At 36.5% G+C, this 22,014-nt stretch overlaps 1 protein-coding gene across 1 annotated transcript in view; it reads left to right on the top strand.

Annotated features, from left to right (window-relative positions):
• CPD (carboxypeptidase D) overlaps positions 1–22,014 on the top strand; it is a 79,656-nt gene extending 57,642 nt beyond the window's left edge. The window contains exons 12-21 of the mRNA XM_021704578.1: positions 4,124–4,447; positions 6,219–6,414; positions 8,995–9,130; positions 10,042–10,173; positions 10,974–11,069; positions 11,172–11,236; positions 14,795–14,926; positions 15,453–15,638; positions 16,051–16,150; positions 17,887–22,014. Coding sequence (XP_021560253.1) covers positions 4,124–4,447; positions 6,219–6,414; positions 8,995–9,130; positions 10,042–10,173; positions 10,974–11,069; positions 11,172–11,236; positions 14,795–14,926; positions 15,453–15,638; positions 16,051–16,150; positions 17,887–18,113 — 1,594 coding nt within the window. The 3' untranslated portion in view covers positions 18,114–22,014. The remainder of the gene's footprint in view (positions 1–4,123; positions 4,448–6,218; positions 6,415–8,994; positions 9,131–10,041; positions 10,174–10,973; positions 11,070–11,171; positions 11,237–14,794; positions 14,927–15,452; positions 15,639–16,050; positions 16,151–17,886) is intronic.

The following is a 22,014-nucleotide window of genomic DNA, read 5'->3' as shown; positions in this document are numbered from 1 at the left end:
AAGCCCTAGAAAAGTCAAGCAAACTTGAGTTTAATGCTGGTAAGTTTAGAGCTGGTTACACATTTGATTCTCCTCCAGTGATAAAGTGAGTACATAAACTGTCAGATTTAAGAAATCTATGAAATTCTGCCCTTTGAACAGTGGCCTCCTCCTCTCAGGTCCTGTGCCCCCTGTCCAGATGTAAAGCTGTAGTGAGTGATTCCTTCACTAGCTGGTAACAATTCTGGGAAGTACCTGTTAGTTGGGGAAAAAAGGACTCCTGTTGTGCTGCATACTTCTAGTTATGTTGTCCAATAAATACCACCACTTTACATTTGTTCCTTTTTAAAGTTTTCTCACACTTTTTTTTTTCCTATCCTCACCTAAACCGTTCTTTTTTAATTTAAAAAATGTTTTTAATATGTGTATAGTTGACACCCAATGTTATGTTAGTTTCAGGTGTACAGCCTAGTGATTCAACAAGTCTATACGTTACACTCTGTTCACAAATGCAGCTAGTATCGGTCACCATACAATGCTATTACAGTATCATTGACTGTATTTCCTGTTCTATAACTTTCATCCCTGTGACTTATTCATTCCGTAAATGGAAGCCCATACCTCCCACTCCCCTTCACCCATTCTGCCCACCTACGCCCCTTGCAACCATGTGTCTGTTTCTGCTTTTTGTTTGTTCATTCATTTGTTTTCTGAGATTCCGTATCTAAGTGAAATCATATGGTATTTGCCTTTCTCAGTCTGACTTATTTCACTGAGTATAATACCCTCTAAGTCCATCATGTGGACTTAGATCATGCAAGTGGCATGATCTCATCTTTTTTATGGCTGCATAGTATTCCACTGTGTATGTACACCACACCTTCCTTATCCATTAGTCTATCGATGGACACTTAGGTTGTTTCCATATCTTGGCCATTGTAAATAATGCTGCAATAAACATAGGGTTACATGTATCTTTTCGATTTACTGTTTTTGTTTCCTTTGGGTAAATGCCCAATAATGGAATTATTGGATCATAGGGTATTTGTATTTTTAATTTTTCAAGGAAGCTTTATACATTTTTCCACAGTGGCTGCACCAATTTACTTTCCCACCAGCAGTGTAAAAGGGTTCCTTTTTCTCCACCTCCTCAACACTTGTTTTTTCTGGTCTTCTTGATTTTATCCATTCTGACTGGTGTGAGGTGCTATCTCATTGTGTTTTGATTTGCATTTCCCTTATGATTTTTGATGTTGAGCATCTTTTCATGTGCCTGTTGGCCATCTATGTCTTCTCTGGAAAAATGTCTATTCAGGTCCTATGGCAGTTTTTAATCAGATTGTTTGGGTTTTTTTGGTGTTAAGTTGTAAGAGTTCTTTATATATTTGGGATATTAACCCCTTATTGGGTATATCATTTGCAAATATCTTCTCTCATTCAGTAGGTTGCCTTTTTGTTTTGTTGATGATTTCCTTCACTGTGCAAAAGCATTTTACTTTGATGTAGTCCCAATAGTTTATTTTTGCTTTTGTTTCCTTTGTCTTAGGAGACATATCTAGAAAAATGCTTCTATGGCCAATATAAGAAAAATTACTACCTCTGTTCTCTTCTAGGATTTCTATTATGGCTTCAGGTCTCACATTTAGGTATTTCATCCATTTTGAGTTTATTTATGTGTATGCTATAAGGAAATGGTCCATTTTCATTCTTATGCATTGTAGCTGTCCAGTTTTCCCAGCACCATTTATTGACGAGACTACCTTTTCCCTATTGTATATTCTTGCCCTTTTTTGTCATAGATTAATTGACTATGTATGGATTTATTTCTGGGCTCTCTATTCTGTTCCATTTTTGTGCCACTGCCGTACTGTTTTGATTACAACAGCTTTGCAGTATACCTTGAAATCTAGAATTGTGATGCCTCCAGCTTTGTTTTTCTTTTTCAAGATTGCTTTGGCTATTCGGGGTCTTTTGTGGTCCATACAAATTTTAATACTCTTTGTTCTAGTTCTATGAAATATGCTGTTGGTATTTTTTTTTAAGATTTTTATTTATTCATTTGAGACAGAGAGAGAGAGAACATAAGCAGGAGGAGAGGCAGAGGGAGAGGGAGAAACAGACTCCCCACTGAGCGGGGAGCCCAACATGGGGCTCGATCCCAGGACCCTGAGATCATGACCTGAGCCGAAGGCAGATGCTTAACCATCTGAGCCACCCAGGCGCCCCTGCTGTTAGTATTTTGATAGGGACTGCATTGAATTGAAAAAATGTTTTGTTTTTTGTTTTTTTTTTTAAGATTTTATTTATTTGTGAGAGAGACAATGAGAGACAGAGAGCATGAGAGGGAGGAGGGTCAGAGGGAGAAGCAGACTCCCTGCTGAGCAGAGAGCCTGATGTGGGACTTGATCCCGGGACTCCAGGATCATGACCTGAGCCGAAGGCAGTCGCTTAACCAACTGAGCCACCCAGGCGCCTGAAAAAATGTTTTTAATTTGTAGAGTGCTTTAGGTAGAATGGACATTTTAACAATATTCTTCCAATCCATGAGCATGGAATATCTTTCAATTTGTGTCATCTTCAGTATCTTTCATCAGTGTTTTATAGTTTTCAGAGTAAAGGTCTTTTACATCTTTGGTTAAGTTTTATTCTTTTGGGTGCAATTGTAAATGGACTTATTTTCTTAATTTCTCTTTCTGCTATATTGTTATTAATGTATAGAAATGCTACTGATTTCTGGGTATTTTGTATCCTGCAACTTTCTGAATTCATTCATTACTTCTGGTAGATTTTGGGGTAGCCTTTAGGAATATCTACGTACAATATCATGTTATCTGCAAGTAGTGACAGTTTAACTTCTTTACCAATATGGATGCCTCTTATTTCTTTTGTTTGTTTGATTGATTGATTGCTGTGGCTAGGACTTCTAGTAGTATGTTGAATAAAAGTGGCAAGAGTGGACATCCTTGTCTTGTTCCTGATTTTAGAGGAAAAGTTCGCCGCTTTTCACCATTGAGTATGATGTTAGTTGTGGGTTTTTCATATATGGCCTTTATTATGTTGAGGTATTGTTGTGGTGAAATTTTCTTTCTTATTTCTAATTCTCTAAGAAAGGTAATTTTCATCTTTTTTTATAAGTTTATTTCTACAAAGACATATTTACTCAAAAAGAGAAAATGAACTTACGACTTTTTCTTTGGAAAAAACTTAATTTTCTTTATTTTCCCCATCCTTTACAAAACACCTGTTTAATTTGAAACTTACCATTTTTACCCTCTTGTAGTTTTCTTTTTTGTGTTTTAATAAGTGTAGATGTTAACAGTGGATATTTTCCCCTCCCCTTACTGGCTATCTTATTTCTGAAGAGTTAGTTTGGACATTAAATTGAAGTAAGGGTAAGTACATGAAAACATTTATAGTTACTGCTACCTTTTTAAAAAAAAATGATTTCAAATATCTAATGGTCTGTAAAATGGATGGATTAGAACTTCAACTAATGAGAAATGAGATCTTTTCTGTTTTTCTTCCATTTTGGCATAATATTAGAAAAACAAGGGGCGCCCGGGTGGCTTAGTCGTTAAGCATCTGCCTTCGGCTCAGGTCATGGTCCTGGGGTCCTGGGATCGAGCCCCGTGTCGGGCTCCCTGCTCAGTGGGAGGTCTGCTTCTCCCTCTCCCATTCCCCCTGCTTGTGTTCCCTCTCTTGCTATCTTTCTCTGTCTGTCAAATAAATAAATAAAATCGTTAAAAAAAACAAACAAACAGCAAGATATCTGAAAAATAGGCTAGGAATCATGCATTTGGTAGATAATGTCCTAAGTTAGTACCTCTCAAATTTTTCCAGCCATACACTCTGATGACAGACAAGTGAACTCAGATTCCAGGAGACATGGGGTATTTACTGCAAGTATGAACTTCTTTTGTAGTCATATACTTAATCTTAAAAATTCATTCACATTTTACAGTCTACCCATGTCTGTTTTTTGTTAATTAATGTTTAAAACTAATAATAAATTATCACAAAGTTACATATTTGACTCTCAGAGTATTTATCTCAAGGATTCACGTATCCTCTGCAGACTTCTGTTTCCCCAAGGCCTGGGTATTCCCACTGCAGAAGCCTGGCTCTGATCTCTCCTTTATTACAGGTATAATCCGGTTACCAAGAATGTGACTGTGAAGAGTGAGGGTGCTATTCAGGTCAACTTCACCCTTGTTCGATCTTCAGCGGATTCAAGCAATGAATCAAAGAAAGGAAAGGGGGATAGCACCAACACTGATGATGTCAGTGATCCAACTACTAAAGAGTTTGAAACTTTAATTAAAGACCTTTCGGCTGAGAACGGTTTGGAAGGCCTCATGTTACGGTCCTCCTCAAATCTGGCTCTTTATCGATACCATTCATACAAAGACTTATCAGAGTTTCTGAGAGGACTTGTGATGAACTACCCACACATCACAAATCTCACCAAGTAAGTACCACCCTCTCGCTGCTTTTCTTTCTTTCCTTTTTTTTTTAAGAAGTTACATTCAACATAAGCCATGTTGAATGGTTCTTGTAATTTATTTGGGAGCTGCATATAGAGAGAATTGGAGTTTACTTATTTTGAAACAGATATTGCTTAGAGATCTTTCTAACACTGACTCTGGAGAATTTTATGAGGAACATTGGAGGAGAATTACTTGTTAGATTAGCAATGGATGGTCTGTGCCTCCTGGAAATGTAAAATTACTCTCCCTGATGATTATTTTGACTGAATTAAAAACGCTCTCCACTTCTCAGCTGCATATTCATGTCCTGACTGTTACTTAGTTTGTTTTATTTTGCTGAGGGCAAGGGACAGATTTGGAACTGAGAGCTCACCTGTCAGGGATCATTCTTTTTTTTCAAAATGAAAAGGAAGCCTGGTTTCTGTCATTTTCTGTACTCTAGTCTCTATTGACAGTTGCTATTCCCCAAAGACTTAGGGACAGTATGGGATTGAGGGTCCTGGAAAAATATGCAGTACTGGCTTAAGTAAAACTGATGCTGACTGTCTTCACTTTCTGTGGCTGCTCTGCCTCACTTCCCCTGATTGTAAATCTTCTTTAGGTCTTGTTGCAGTTACTCGAAAATAATTTTCTTCATTTGTTGATTCCTATTGTCTGCGTATTGTGGGCTTTACTCTGCATTTTTCCCTGAGCTTTGTATTTTAGTTCTCTACCACATACCTAATGAACATTTTCTAGCCTTTGACATTTTTACTTCATTTTCCTTCATTGGTCCTTCTAATATTACCAGTACATTTAGCTTCTCAAATACTGGTTTATGATGTTACTAGATGCAAAGAGTGATATCTCCTTTGGCAATACTCTTCCTCAACTGATTCTTGAATATTTCTGCCCAATTCAGGTTTTAATATTGTCCATCTTAGTGCCGTATAGAGCTTATAGACTTTCTTATTTTAAAGTAAACGAAAAATTGGACATTATTTTTGCTATCCATTACTTAGTTCATTTAAGTTTTTTTAACCTTCCAACTCAAGATGCACTTTTTAGTTAAGTATTTTCCCCCAAAATGCAACACCTGCCAGTGGTGAGACACAAGACAGTTTTAGGTGGTCCACCAATGGGCACTAAGTATCATTGAATAGAACCATGGGAAAACAATAATTTTTCTATTCTATTAACCCTTCTCAATTTAATGCTAATATTTTTTTCTATATAACTCTTGGAAATATCCCTTTGTATCAAAGAAAATGGGCCTTAAGCTCAGAGCTCTTGGGCAAGCACAACACTTTAAATGATTTTTGCTGCAATACTATTATTACATTTATAGTAAAGTATAAAGTATCTTATTTATGTAAATTAATTTACATTTAGAAAGTAAGGTTCTGTACATTTGTGTGTATATAAATTCTTCCATAATAAAAAATTTAAGTGAATTAATTTAAAAAACATATGTTAGCCAAGTAGTAGTATTAAGATTATAGAAGGTAGGGCAAATATTGTGAAGATGGTATGAGAATGACTGAATTTGGAGGAACGGTGAACCCCATCATACTCTTTCCTAAATCTGATAATATCTCACTTGTATTTGATTTTCTTTGGCCAAGGAAAACTAATTTTCGGACACAATGATTCATTCTTTAAAGACTTTTAAAGGCTTTTTATGTTTGTTTTCATGTCTTTTTTAAAAATCTGTACGTCAACATTAACATAATGCTCGATTACTTCTGACTTTTTGTTTCTGATTTTTGAAAGTTTGGGACAGAGCTCTGAATATCGTCAGATTTGGTCCCTCGAAATCTCCAATAAGCCCAACATATCTGAGCCCGAAGAACCAAAGATCCGTTTTGTTGCTGGTATCCATGGAAATGCTCCAGTTGGAACTGAACTACTTTTGGCTCTGGCAGAATTTCTCTGCCTAAACTACAAAAAGAACCCAGCTGTTACTCAAGTAAGAGAAGAGCCTGTTTTGACATGCTTTAGAAGGAAGAAGCTCAGTCACACACTGAGATGAATGCACCATTAAAAATTTTTTAGGGGCGCCTGGCTGGCTTAGTCGGTAGAACCTATAACTCTTGATCTCCGGGTTGTGAGTTCAAGCCCCACGTTGGGCCTAGAGCTTACTGTTTCCTGTTGGATTTTACACAGAGGCACTTTTAATGCATTACCACTTTAAAAACGGACCGTCTTTGTCTATACTCATTGTTAATAGTGTCTTTCTGTTATATTTCTTTGTGTGTAATTAAGAGGCATAGAAGAAAAAGTACTAAAGATTTGCATTCAATCCTTTACTCCTTTATTTAATAGTCAAATTACTCTTCCAGTCTTTACTAACCATTCTGTACATTATAACTTGAGGGATTTCCATTGCTAGTTACTTATAATTAGGATACTATATTGAAAATGAGGTGGAAGACAAATAGTTTTTCTTTTCATTTAAGGAGTTCAGAATTATTGGACATCTTGGCTGCTAAGAGATTTTAGGAAAAGCAATATGGCATTGTCTGCTTTAGCCACCCATGACTACAGAAAAGAACTTTGATCCAGAGGATTGGTCACTTATGATTGAGTAACCTAGTTCTGTGTTGTCTTAGAGAAAGGAAGGAGAGAGTGTGCATCCTTCTAGAGTACTCACTAATTGGCACTGTCTATATAGACTTTAGGAAAGGGGAAAGGAACTAATATTTGTTTAATACCTACTGTGTGTCAAGTGCTTACACCAAGTACTTTACATGTATCATAATTTAATCCTCAATTTATGTTATCTTCATTTTATAGATGTAAAAACTGAGGCAGAGATATTTGATAACTTACAGGAGGTCACACAGCTAGTATGTGGTAAAACTGAGATTTAAACCCAAGCGGGTCTCACTGTAAAGTCTATGCTGTTTTGTTTTACCATACTGCCTCCCCTAAAAGAAATTTGGGAAGAATTTATGTCATGATTAGGATCAGAAAGCACCTATGGGATTAGGGGAGATGAACTTAAATCAGACTTGGCCAAAAATTATTTTACCATTTTCAGCAAAGCAAATTGTATTGATTACTTAATGTGAGTTGTAAGGAGTATCCCAAGGACATTTTTTTGTTCTTTCCTTAAATAATGAGAGAGTATCTAGGATACTGGTTCTCAAACCTGGCTACACATTAAAAACATTTGGGAAGTTTTTAAAAATACCAATGCCTGGGCCCCATCCCCAAAGACATCAGTATTCCTTTAAAAGCTCCTTAGGGGGCGTCTGGGTGGCTCAGTTGGTTAAGTGTCTGCCTTTGGCTTAGGTCGTGATCCCAGGGTCCTGGGATCGAGTCCCACATCGTGCTCCCTGCTCAGCCGGGAGCCTGCTTCTCCCTTTCTGCCCTGCTCATGCTCTTTCTCTTGCTATCTCTCTCTCTCAAACAAACAAATAAATAAATAAAATCTTTAAATAAATAAATAATAAATAAATAAATAAATAAAAGCTCCTCAGGTTATTCTACTATTTGGCCATATTGCTACCTACTGATACTTTGGTTATAAGAGACTATATGTCCTAGGTAAAATACCTACCAGGAATTTCAAAACTTCTAGTTTATGAGAATTTGCCTCACTGGTCTAATTAGGCTTGAGCTAGTAATCTTACTCTAGATTGCCATTTGTTTCGAGATAAGTAAGGGTCAGAATTATCTGGCAAGTTCAAGAAAATATACACATACCCAGAGACCTGTAGCAAAGCCCAAGCATGTACATTTTAGAAAAAAATCTCTCTCCCAGGGGAGAAAGTTAAGAACCAATGAATGTAGGGTCTCCAATATTTTCAATCTATAGACTATTTTAACAGAATAAATAAGCCAGGCATCATTTATTCTGATTTACTATCAGAAATATATAGGATGAAGTATATCAGAATTTAGTTAATGCTGCATATGTAGGTATTGATGCCTATGGATTATCCAGAGGAGAAATTATTATGAGGAAGACAAATATCTACTTCATTTTTCTTGCTGATTTCAACTTTTCTGTCTCATTGTTTCCAGACATACACTGATGTTTGTTAGACTACGAATTTCAGTTTCTAATCTGGAAAATATAGTCTATTATTATTGGTTTTAGCCAGTGGTCAGCAAACGTTTTCTATAAAGGGATGAATAGTATATATTTTAGGCTTTGTGGGACAGCTGTTCTGTGTTGCAACTATTCAAGTCTGCCATTGCAGCACAAAAACAGTCATATGAATGGGCGTGGTAGTGTGCCAATAAAACTTTATTTACAATAGCAAGCAGCTGGCTGGACTTAGCCTGCAGGCAGTGGTTTCTGACCCCTTTGTAAGTCATCAGGAGGTTTCTAGGAATATTAGTTGTGTAATAATTTTTCATTTCTTTTTAAATTTATTTGGAGCAAGAGAGAATTTTCTATCTATAATTTTCTATCTATCTGTCTATTTTTAGTCCTACCTTTTAAGTCTGTTTAAAACAAGAAAGACTTTCTGTTTGAGGCATGGGAGGGTATCTTAGGATTCCACATAGAGCTAACTGATTTCTCTTTCTGTTTTAGCTGGTTGACAGGACTAGAATTGTGATTGTCCCTTCTCTAAATCCAGATGGGCGAGAGAGGGCACAAGAGAAAGACTGTACTTCAAAGAGAGGACAAACAAATGCTCATGGCAAAGACTTGGATACAGACTTCACAAGTAAGCCTAATTTTTAGGCCATTAAAGTACTTTGCAGATAATCTTATTTTTCTTTACTAGGAGATTGATAGATTGTGTAGATGAGTAATGGGGTTACTTTCGTTCTAGGTTGTACATAAAAAGTATAAATGACAAGCTAGAAACTTGTCAAATTTTTCTCCTTTATCATTTGTAAAAGTAATTCAAGTTTTTTCTTAGAAATTCAATCAATAATATTGGAGGGGTTCCATCACTAGCCATACAGATAGGTATATTTTCTCTCTCTATCCCCCATATACATGTATACACATGTACACACGTGCACACACATGGTGTATGTGTATATTGATTTGATGGAGTCTTTCTTATTGACTTAAATAGGATCATCAACTATACATATTGTTCTGCAACTTTTTTCACTGAGTATATCACTGATATCTTTCCATTTCAATACTTATAGATCTCTAACATATTCTTATTAATGACATCTTAGTATGCTGTTAACAGTCTAGTTTATTCAACAATTTTCCTACTAATGGACATTTAGTTTCTTTCTAATTTTTTGCTCTTGCAAATAGCACTATGGAAAACATTCTGATTTCTGAAAACTTTATTTTCTTTCAAAGATAGGTTATATATTCTCGATATTATTTTTTAAAAGAGGACATATCCATCGCTTTTTGTGTCCGATAAGAATTTTCTTAAATTTCCTTAGATCGTTAACCTTTGAAGTGTATAAAACTCAAGATAATCTGCCTTCTAGAGTGTATCTTTTATGCTGTTGAGATAGTGGCTTGTGGAGTAATAAAGTATTTATATACAGATTTTTTTAAATTAGCTGCTGATTGTGTTCATGTACAGAATATTTTATTAGCTATTCATACTAAAATTTTAATACTTGATATTTTATATTCGACTTTTATGTTTTTTAGATAATGCCTCCCAGCCTGAGACTAAAGCCATCATTGAAAATTTGATTCAAAAACAGGACTTCAGCCTTTCTGTTGCTTTAGATGGTGGTTCAGTGCTGGTCACATACCCATATGACAAACCAGTACAAACAGGTATGTAGAATGTCAGTTTATTATATAGTATTCAAGCTTAGATAGGAAATTCCAATTAGGTAATGTCCCTTCTAAATTTTTTAAAAATCGTGAGCATTTGCGCACACTCCATGAGCAAATAACCAACGTAGGAAGGTTGTACATATATCAACAGCTTAGTTACTTGGAGGAGAGAGGTCAGATCTAAAGATGAGCTAGCTTTATTGCGTGTAGCCATCTTGTCACATTTGTTCAGTTTAGTTCACAAGCATTTATTGAACAATTATTATGTCTGTAGACATTGGGAATGCAAAAGTGAATAAGACACAATGCCTACCTCAAGAAACTCATTATTATATGTAACCAAATATTAACAATACAGAATTGCCCTCCCCTGCTTTAAACCTTGACTGACTGGTTGCACTTAAGATGAGATTAACAATTGCTTGTTGAATCTCTATGGGACCATTGTATATGGAGTTTGTGTTGTTTTCAGTTCAGCCTAAAAGAAATATTGTCATTAGGCCACAATTGCCCTAGAATGTAGTAAAACCAAAACAAGTTTGTATTTTACTGTGGTAGGCTCTTGTGTAAACTAACCATTTTTTTTTACCTTTTAATATAAGGAAGATGTAGATCTTCTTTCTCTGATTATCCTGGACTAAAAAGAACCATGTAGTTAATTATAATAACTCCTCGATAAACTTCAGTGGGGTATAAGATTTACTAGAAGGAGAAAAAGATGACTTTTGTATCCATGAAGTTGAACTTGGAGTAAAATCTTTTGGATTTCTCCAACTTCTGAATTTTTCTTTTTATAGTGGAAAACAAAGAGACTCTGAAGCATTTGGCATCTCTTTATGCAAATAACCATCCATCCATGCATATGGGACAGCCCAGTTGCCCAAATAAATCAGGTAGGTATTTTCCATACCCCTTGTTATCGTTGCTGCTTTTGGGGATAGAGGGTGTCTTATCTTAAGGTCTTGTTGATCCTGTATCTCTCGATGCTTTTATAGATGAGAATATCCCAGGAGGTGTAATGCGTGGAGCAGAATGGCATAGTCACCTGGGCAGCATGAAGGTATGCTCTATAGAATACAGTGAGAATAGAATTATAATTATTGGCCATTGAGCAACAGAATAGGTGACTTTTCTGATATAATCAAAGTGAATGGCATCTGTTTCATGGCTTTCTTGACAAGACAGCCTTCAACCTCTGACAGCACTTTTTTTGTTTTGCCATTGTAATCATTTTTGTACAATTCAGTGACATTAATTACATTAAACTGTTGTGCAATCATCATCATTCTAAGCCATCTATTTCCAAAGCTTTTTTATCACCCCGAACAGAAACTGCAATCCGCTAAGCAGTAACTCCTGATTCTGCTGGTAAGCCCCAACTCCTGGTAACCTCTTTACTTTCTGGGTCTATGTTTTTGCCTGTTCTAGATATTTCTTGTAAGCTGAATCATACAATATTTGTCCTTTTGTGCCTGGCTTCTTTCACTTAGCGTAATGTTTTCAGGGTTCATCTATTTTGTTAGCCTGTATCAGTACTCCAGTCCTTTTTATGGCTGCATAATGTTCTATTGTATGTATATCACATTTTGTTTATCAGTTCATCTGTTGATGGACACTTAAGATGTGTCTGCCTTTTGGCTATTGAGAATAACAGGCAATGAACATTTGTGTACAATTGTAAGTTTGAACCCCTGTTTTCAATTCTTTGGGGTTGCATACCTAGCTGTGGAATTGCTGGTCATGTCCGAATTCTATGTTTAGCCTTTTGAGGAACCAACAAACTGTTTTTCACAGCAGCTGAACTGTTTTACATTCCCACCAACAGTCTATGAGGGTTCCGATTTTTCCACATCCTCACCAACGCTTGTTATTTTCCTTTTTATATAGCAGGTGTGAAGTGCTAATTCATTGTAGTTTGTTTTTGTTTTTGTTTTTTTTAATATTTTATTTATTTATTTGATAGAGAGACACAGCAAGAGAGGGAACACAAGCAGGGGGAGTGGGAGAGGGAGAAGCAGGCTTCCCGCTGAGCAGGGAGCCCGATGCAGGGCTCGATCCCAGGACCCTGGGATCATGACCTGAGCTGAAGGCAGACGCTTAACAACTGAGCCACCCAGGTGCCCCGCTCATTGTAGTTTTGATTTGCATTTCCCTGAAGACTAATAATGTTGAGCATCTTTTCGTGTGCTTATTGACCATTTGTATATTTTCTTTGGAGAAATATCTGTTTCTCCATTGCCTGTTTTATTTATGTATTTATTTTTATTCCATTGCCTATTGGCCTATTTTTAAATTGGGTTGCTTGTCTTTTTGTTGTTGGGTTATAAGAATTCTGTATTTATTTTGGATGTTAAACACTTACCGTTTGTTTGATTTGCCAGTAGTTTCTCCCATTATGTAGGTTGTCATTTCACTTTCTTAATAATGCCCTTTGATGCACAAAAGTTTTTAATTTTGATGAAGTCAAATTTATCTGTTTTTTCTTTCGCTGCTCATGCTCTTGTTGTCATATCTAAGAATTCATAGCCAAATCCAAGGTCATGAAGATTTACCTCCATGTTTTCTTCTATGAGTTTTATGTATTTAGCTCTTGTATTTAGATCATTGATACATCTTAAGCTGATTTTTGTATATGATGGGAAGTAGGGGTTCAACTTCGTTTTTTTGCATGTGCAAATCTAATTAATTGTCCAAGCACCATTTGTTGAAAAGACTACTTCCCCCCCCCATTGAGTGGTCTTGGCACCCTTGTCAAAAATCAATTGACCATAGATGTATGGGTTTTTTTCTGGACTCTCAATTCTATTTCATTGGTATTTATATCTGTTCTTCTCCCAATATCCCTGTTTGATTGCTGTAGCTTTGTGGTAAGTTTTGAAATTAATAAGTGTAAGTACTCCAACCTTTTTATTTTTCAAGGTTGTTTTTGGTTTTTCAAGGCTCCTTGCAATTCCATTTGAATTGAGGATTGGTCTTTCTTTCTTTCTTTTTCTTTTTTCTTTTCTTTTCTTTTTTCTTTTCTTTTCTTTCTTTCTTCCCGTCTGTCTCTTTCTTTCTGTCTTCCTGTCTTTCTGTCTTTCTTTTCAAAGAATGCTGTTGGAATTTTGTTAAGGGTTTGTTGAATCTGTAGATCACTTTGGGTTATATTGACATCTCAATAATACTGTCTTCCTCTTCATGAACTCAGTTACGTCTTTCCATTTACTTAGGTCTTCTTTAATTTCTTTTGGATAGTATTTTAATTGGTTGTCCATCCACTTCAAATTAGTAAGGAGTTGTTAGCAGGTGGGTGGTTAGCTCATCATTTCATTAACATGTGCAACTAGAAATTTGACCTCATTCTCATCTCTGCCTGCCTTCCCTCCTTTATTTACTAAGAACTTACTACGTGTGAGGCACTTTGCTCTACTAGCGATAAATAAAATGTATTTCCTATCCCACTGTACAAATAACTATGTTACAGAATTAATTGATTTGACCTCAGGGAGAGCAACTCTTAATGTGCCATGAGAAATTAAAGACAGAAAAGATTACACCTAGTCAGAGATATAGTGTTCTCTTCATAGAGGAAATGGCATTTGGGATGTAGAGATGGTGAGGCAGAACATTCCAGAAAGAAAAAGCAGTATGGGCAGAGGTCAATAAGCATTCTAGTTTAGTTAGAACAGGAGGTGTAATGGAGAGCAGCAGAAGACAAGAATGGAAGGAGAGTTTGGGGCTCTGAATACTTTGTTTTAGTAAGGAATGGGAAGCCACTGAAGGTTTGAGCAGATATATAGTAACATGATCGGAAGTGTGCTGTGGAAAAATTAATCTCTCAGCAGTGGGTTAAGATAGTTTGGAGGAAAGAGAGACTGTGGCACACGGAGACCGGTGTAGAATAGCCTAGTCAAGAAATAATGAGGGCCTGGATTAGGGTGGCGACAATGGGAATGGAGTCAAGGGATGAAGTTACAGCGATATTGCAGAGGTGGAAATGACAGGATTTGGCAAATTATGGATGATGGTGAGAAACTGAAGTCAAAGACAAGAGATTTCATGTCTGCGTGAGAACATGAGTTAATGCCATTGACTGAATAAGGAAAAAGGACAGGTTTGGGGTGGGTAGGGGGAGCTGGTAAGTTAGGTTTTGGAACCCGTCCACACAAGCACTTCCGGTGCCTGGAGAATTGCCCTCCAGGAGGCATTGGCTGCTGTCCCCGGCAGGGTGAAGGTATCAGAGGGCAGGTGCTCTAGCTTCTGCCTCCAGGCTCCAGGAATGGCTGTGAAGTTCCGGAGTCTCGAAGGAAGCTGCCCGTCTGCATGCACTTATTTATTCACTCACTTATTCAACAAACCCTAATAAGCCCCCTCTACCTGCCAGCTGCCGTGGCAAGCCCTGGAGATACAGCAATGGATTAGACCTAGTCCCTGGTCCCAAGGACTCTCTTAGCAAGAGCCGTGTTTGTGACTGATGATAATACTGAGTGGTTCATTTGTATTGGCTATAAAATGCTCTACTGATTCTTGGTTTATATCCCCCAGGTTTTCTTTCTGTTCCATTCGTTGGATGACATAGCCTCCTCCTTACTTTTATTTATTACTTTTTCTACATCTGTCTTTGAATTTTATATTGCAGGATTACAGTGTCACCTATGGCCACTGCCCGGAAATCACAGTATACACAAGCTGCTGCTACTTCCCCAGCGCAGCACAGCTGCCTTCCCTGTGGGTGGAAAATAAGAGGTCTCTTCTTAGCATGTTGGTGGAGGTGAGCCTTTCCCTTCCAACTAGCAGCGCATCCCAGCAGTATGTTCAACGAAAAGCCTTATCAAAACATTTCCTTAATCTTTTACCAATAATTTATACTCTTGTTTTTAAAAATATATATAGAAAGAGTTTTGTTGAATTTCTACCACCTTAAATAGGTACCGCGATTTCACATACTTGGAATCTGCCGTACTTGAGGTGATTTAATGCTGTGCGGTGTTGCACATTTTCTCGTTGAATATCATGCAGAGAGAGTGTACTGTGGTGGAAAGTCAGTCCTCAAGACATCAGAAGGTTTGGGTCCTAACCCTTCAGGCTTTGACTGTATCAGAGTTCCCTTATGTCAGCTCTGTGCTCTGAAGCAAGGAATGCGTAGCAAACGAGGCCAGAGTCAGTGGGGAAGGACCAACAAGCTAGTTTTATGGGGGGGTTTTGTTGTGGCTTCGTTTGTTCGTTGTTTTTGTCATGGCTCAAGCTATTGCCCTGAGAATATTGTAACAAATCTGTATTTTGAATATTTTTTACAGGTTCACAAGGGAGTCCATGGTTTTGTTAAAGATAAAACTGGAAAACCAATTTCTAAAGCAGTCATTGTACTCAATGAAGGAATAAAGGTGCACACAAAAGAAGGAGGCTATTTCCATGTGCTGTTAGCCCCAGGCGTCCATAACATCAATGCCATCGCTGATGGGTACCAGCAACAACATTCCCAGGTAAGAAAGTCAAGTTTAGTAGTATCATGTAAATTCTTAATCTTAATGGTATTTCCATTTTATTTTGAAACTCTCATGAGGAAGAAATAAGATGTGTAACCAGCTCTTGATTATGATATCTTTCCTTCAGCGACAAAAGGGAAATTTTTATACCATTTTGCATACCTCTGAGGACAATGACTCCTCTCCTTGGTTTAGTATAAAGGCCTTAGGAATATTTCTGGGATACAATATACCTTAAGTATATTGTGTGAAAAGTTGTATCAAAAGTAAACTTTTTCATAATTTTTGCACTTTATATTGTATGAAAAGTTGTATACTGTATGAAATTCTTGCACTTTATACTGTATGAAAAGTTGTATATTGTATGAAAAGTAAACTTTTTCATGATTCTTGCACTTTATCCCTCTAGGTCTTTGTGCATCATGATGCAGCTAGTTCTGTGGTAATAGTCTTTGACACAGATAACCGGATATTTGGTTTGCCAAGGGAGCTTGTGGTAACTGTATCAGGTAAAGAAATTTAAATTTTCGGTAGTTGAAGTGAAAACCAGTTCTGTTCCTGAAACCAATATTGTACTATATGTTAACTAAGTAGAATTTAAATAAAAATTTGAAAAAAATAAAAAATAAATAAAGCCAGTTCTGACATTTTAGTTTGAGAGTAGATCACCTCCCCATCACCTGAAGCTAATCACTTTTCTTCTAATACTGGTCACCCATATATTCTCATGGCTTGCTCCCTCACATTTTCAGGTCTGTACTCAAATGTCACCTCGACAGAGCGGTCTTCCCTGATCACCCTAGCTAAAATAGCACCCCTGTCACTCTCTCCACCCCACTTTTTTTTTTATTACAGAACTTACTACCACTTAACATTGTATTATATATTTAGTCACTTACTTGTCTATATTTGATCTTTCCCACTAAAATATAAACACTCTGAGAGGACAGGGAGTTTATCTACATCTCCAGCACCTAGGACCATGGTTGGCATGTAGTGGGTCTTAGTGAAGAGTTGTTGACTGAATGAATCGTTTGCTTTATATTAAGATCGTAAGTCCCTTGGACTTCGACTTATAGTTATTTTTTTAAGATCATGGAAAGAGGAAATATTTGTTTTCTCCAGGATTAATTTGTGCCATAGCTTGAATTACTGAAAGGTTAGAAAGGAAAAAAAAATGTAGTAAAATAATAAGTGCTCTGCTATATTGTATCTTTTTGACACAGAGAACCTTGTTTCATTTCTTTTCTTCTTTTTATTTTATTATGTTATGTTAATCACCATACATTACATCGTTAGTTTTTGATGTAGTGTTCCATGATTCACTGTTTGCGTATAACACCCAGTGCTCCATTCAATACGTGCCCTCTTTAATACCCATCACCAGGCTAACCCATCCCCCCACCTCCTTCCCCTCTAGAACCCTCAGTTTGTTTCTCAGAGTCCATAGTCTCTCATGGTTCGTCTCCCCCTCCGATTTCCCCCCTTGGTGCATTTCTAAAATGCAATTTGGACTTGACCAAAATAACCAAGTTTAAGTATAGGGTGCATGGGGGAGAGATTCTTAGTTAATAGAGAATAGTATATTGGAAACATGGTCAAATCATAGAGTCTGTTGTGGAGTGTTTAAAGTAAAGAATATTAGCTTGAACCAGATAAAGGGTGAATAACTTAGTGGTTAGAAACATAGGAGCTAGGAGTCAGCAATGGTTTAAATCTGGCTTTCCCACCCATTTGCTGTCATGAACTTAATTTTTATTATGGGTTTATTATTTTCTGTTACTGAGACTCTTCTTTTGATAACCTATGTATAAATATTTTGAATAAATGAGGGGTTTGGGATGAGGTAAAATTTACTGGAAAGGATCCACAGAAGTCACTGATACAGAGCCAGTTGTAGAACAGTAGACAGTTTGGTTTCATTGTGGTAAAAGAAAAATATGCATATACATACATATGCATGAAGAAAGCTCTGAAAAATATTCACCAGAGTTGTTAAAAATGTCTCTGGTTAATGGAGATGTGATGTGGAGTTTTGGTTTGGGTTTTTGGTGTTTTTGCTTATCTGTATTTTTCTAATTTTGCATAGTAAACATCTACTGCCTGTGTAATAATAAAAGCTGTTTCTAAGTGCATGAAATAAAAATAAAATAAATAAACGCCATATCATAGAAAGTGTCACTGTAAGCAGCTTATTTATATTCTTAAAGTGGAACACCACTCACATGGTGATTTTGTTTGGCAGGCGCCACCATGTCAGCATTGATCCTAACAGCTTGCATTATTTGGTGCATCTGCTCAATCAAGTCTAACAGACACAAGGATGGCTTTCATCGGCTCAGGCAGCATCATGATGAGTATGAAGATGAAATTCGCATGATGTCAACAGGCTCCAAGAAGTCCCTCTTAAGCCATGAGTTCCAGGATGAAACGGACACTGAAGAGGAAACGTTATATTCTAGCAAACATTGAAACACAGACTTCGCACATCTCCCAGCATAAGTACCAAGCAAAATTACAGTTCCTTTTGGGAGACACTGCATTAAGAAGAGAGACTCTCTTGCTTCTTCAAAGAGCTTTGGGGAGTTAACTTGCTAAATTTGTATTCTCTGTGAATTTGGCTGGCAGTTTTGAACTTCCCCTCCTTTAAGTACTCTTACCTTAAAAAAAAAAAAAGATCTGCTTTCTATTTATGCAGCAGAAATGGGACAGCCACTTTGTTTTTCTTTTTAATTTAAGATGAGCTGTTTGGAGCTTGTGTTATAACTGCATAAAGCCAACTAGTGGATGTTATATTTTGCACATCAGGTGTTTACTAGTGGCTTTAGCTTTTTCTCTTTATTTTAGATGGCCAAAAGAATCCAGAAACATTTAGGCAGGGACAGCAGTCAGAATCTGACATAAAGCTTTAAAAACTCAAGGTTTTCTCAACCTACTGAGAAGTACTTTCCTCTAGTTATTAAATAGCTGGAGTTTTCTCTTATCATTCAGGTTTAATGGAGGCTGGATTGATTTTTAAATATATATAATATTAGGAAATGAATAAATGGGCTTCCGCATTTGGCTTTCTACTTGTTCCAAGGTTAGATCAGAACTGGTGGGCTATGCTTTAAGCAGGATTTCACTACCTCTCTTATAAGGTTTAGCAAAGTTCTAAATACCCCCATTTTAAGGGAGAACTTGTTGACTTTGTTGTAAAAGATCTAAATGTCCATTTGAATAGAACTGAGAGGGAGATCTACCAAAAGCTAAAACTTGTGTCGCATATCTTTCAACTTTTAAAAATCCCACAGGTGCTGCTGCTTTTTATCTGTGAAGCACTAGTTTATTCTAGGAATGCCTAATTCTTTCATATTTCCTAAATTTGAACCTTTTTCTGTGTTGTACACTTATGGCTTTCAGATGACTCGGCAATGTACAAGATCTGAATTCTACTGAAAATATCTGGAAGTGTGGAAGAGACCTACTTGCACATTCTTTAACCGACATTTGAACACAAAATATCTACAGTTCATGCTCCAGTTCAAGCCTATGGATATCCTACTGTTACTGAAATAGCTTGGCCAGTCTTATTCATAGAGGCCTCTGCAAGTGATTGGGTTCTTTGTCCTAATGTTTCATTTGACAGTCTCTTTTTGATCAACCAGTTTTGTTAAAAGTTCAATTGAAAGCATTTAAATATGGCTCCCTCCATTAAAAAAAAAAAATGTAAACTATGGACTACCGTGTTCTGTAACATTGTGGTGAGAAAGTATCATCTTCACTGCCACTCAGGTTATTGCAAAGACCTGAAAGATTTTCTTTTACTGTGTCTGTCATATCATGCTTTTCAATGGAATTGATGCTTTTTGTAAGTATGAGTCTTACCAATGATCTAATGGTTTAATACCTTTGAATGTTTTTAATGGCCAAGTTGCTGCTGAATTTGTACTAAATCAGGGGATCAAAAAACTTGCTCTCATCTTTTCAAATTGTATTCTATATCCATTAATGTATCAATCATCCCAAAGCCTTCATATGGAGTGGTTTACCACCCGTGTAGGTCATTCCAAGTTTTTTGAGGAATGCGCCCAAAGTGGCTTTATATAAAGAGATTTGGTTTAGCAGGAATAATGAGATCATGACATTTGTTAGTGAGTATCTGTGATAAATTTGGGTGGTTCAAGGTTAAGCCATTTTGATATTAATCCTATTATTAACAACTCTAAATTTTGAGCCCTTGCCACCCACTCTCACCCCACCACATACACAGCTAATACTTAATGAAATAGACATGATTTAATGTCTTCTAATAATACTTTACATTTTCTTTAAGGGGGTGATGTGGTAGCATTGCTCTTTTTAGCTTTACTTTTAAGAATGCAAAGTCAAAACCAACAAAGGGCTGAGTGGCTGGCCCTGCTTGGGACATTGCAGCTAGAAATGAAACAAAGTTGACGTGACAGTCTTTACTTTATTAGCATTGGTCTTCACTAGAGGGTGCCTTTTAAATTCATTTCTCTTTTGAATTAACCATGTCTTTAACTGTTCATCACAGTGGCTGGAGTCCATGTCTTTAAGCATGTATACAATTTTTTTTAGAAATGAACATACAGATAGTTCTTTTAGTAATTTTTCCTGAAAGTAAAACCAAATTCTGCTATAAATCTTGAATCTTTAATGAGTTTCTAAATCATGCATTGCTCTGGAAAATAAGACCTTCTCAGCCTGTGTTAGCTATGAACATGAATGTATAGGATCATGACTACTAAGATTGTGTTCTCAGCCCTGCTTTGTCTTTTATTTGTGGATCTAATCTTAGACCACATTAACCGCTTAAGGCATTGAAGCCATATGGAATGGGGAATGCATTTCTTCAGTGTTTCTCCTAGAGACTTTCCATTTCCTTGGAGTCATGGAGGCAAGTAAGTATCACAGTATTAAGAAATTTGCCCAAATCTGAGTTGTGCCTTTCTTTACTCACAAGGCATGTTTTTTGTCCTGGTGATCAGTTTGTAAGCCTTCTTCCTTCCCAGCTCCTTAATAAAAGCAAAGTGATTGAGTAGGTAATTTTCAAAGTGTCTGCCTGTGTAAATGTACTTGTACTGGTTATGCAGTCCGATAAGATGAACTCAAGTTAATTTCAGATGGAGAGACCTTTTGTTTTTGATGTATTTTGCTGAACACTTGCTTAGTGTTTGGGATCCTGTCCAGTTGAGGAATGCTTGCAATTCTCACTGGAGGGAATTTGCTTGGGGACTTTGTCATCCTCCAGAAAGGAAACATAATGTATATTTGGCCCAGTGTGATTGATTGGTTAATCTTTGGTAATTTTCACCTGGATGGATTTGCTGAATTAACGAATATTGAACTTAAAAATAATTATGATTTGACAAATAAATAAAAGGTAGTCCTTAATGCCTGAGCTTATTGTGTTTCTGAGCTAATACCAGGTTATTCAGTAACCATGACCTGCTCCTCCATTTCCATTTATTCTCAATAGTAAATAGTTTTCTCTTCTTGTTGCCAGAAATGCACTTGTTGCCAGGTTTTGTCCCTGCTGTATTAAAAGTTTCTTGGCTATGAATGCTGTGATGGTGCCCCGCCTATGGTTCTCTGGTAGAATTGTTTTTAAAGATAGCAACTTTATTGTTACTACAAAAAATTCCGCTGTGGTTGATGTTCAGTGACTTTCTACCTAGCAACTTTTTGGTAATTCTTTGAGTTTCTGATTTGTTTTAACTATAGCAGATTCTTTGGGGTAATTAGGGCCTTTGATTAATGTCAACTAAACATGGATTTCCAGTTCATAAAGAAACATCTCCCAACACCCATTTCTCCAGTCTTTAGCAATAATTAATATTCCACCTGATTTTCAGAATATTGTCCTAGTTGATTTTGATTAGACAGAACATATTATGAAATTTGAAAATAGGCTATCATTTTAAGGCAATTGGATATAAATTATGTAAATATGTATGATTATGACTTTTATAAATGGCATAACATGAATGTACTAGCTACATTCTATGCTGGCCATGCTGCAGATTTTCTGGAGGTATGACATAATGGTATTTTTTTATGCTCAGAGTAAAAATAAACTTTTCACCTCTCCATCTTTTCAGAGTGACATTCCCAGGCTCCAGAATAATTCTATAGCTATTTATATGAGGTGCCCAACACTCGTTCATCTCAAGTGCTTCAGTCTTTGGTTTATTTCATGCACTGTGCCTTCAAAATGAAATTTTTAAAAGGGACTTTAAATGAAGTTGAATAGTAGTTTTAAAAAGTCAATCTGTGTAATTTATGTGAAATCTAATTGTAATGAGGTCCTTTCTGTTTTTTATATGTAAACAGATCTACTAATCCTGTATAAAAGTTATTTTATGATGTT

This window comes from Neomonachus schauinslandi, chromosome 15 (assembly GCF_002201575.2).
Source record: "Neomonachus schauinslandi chromosome 15, ASM220157v2, whole genome shotgun sequence".
Taxonomy (NCBI): Eukaryota; Metazoa; Chordata; class Mammalia; order Carnivora; family Phocidae; genus Neomonachus; species Neomonachus schauinslandi.
The sequence above is the reverse complement of the archived record's forward strand: the minus strand, read 5'-3'. Positions and strand labels throughout refer to the sequence as shown.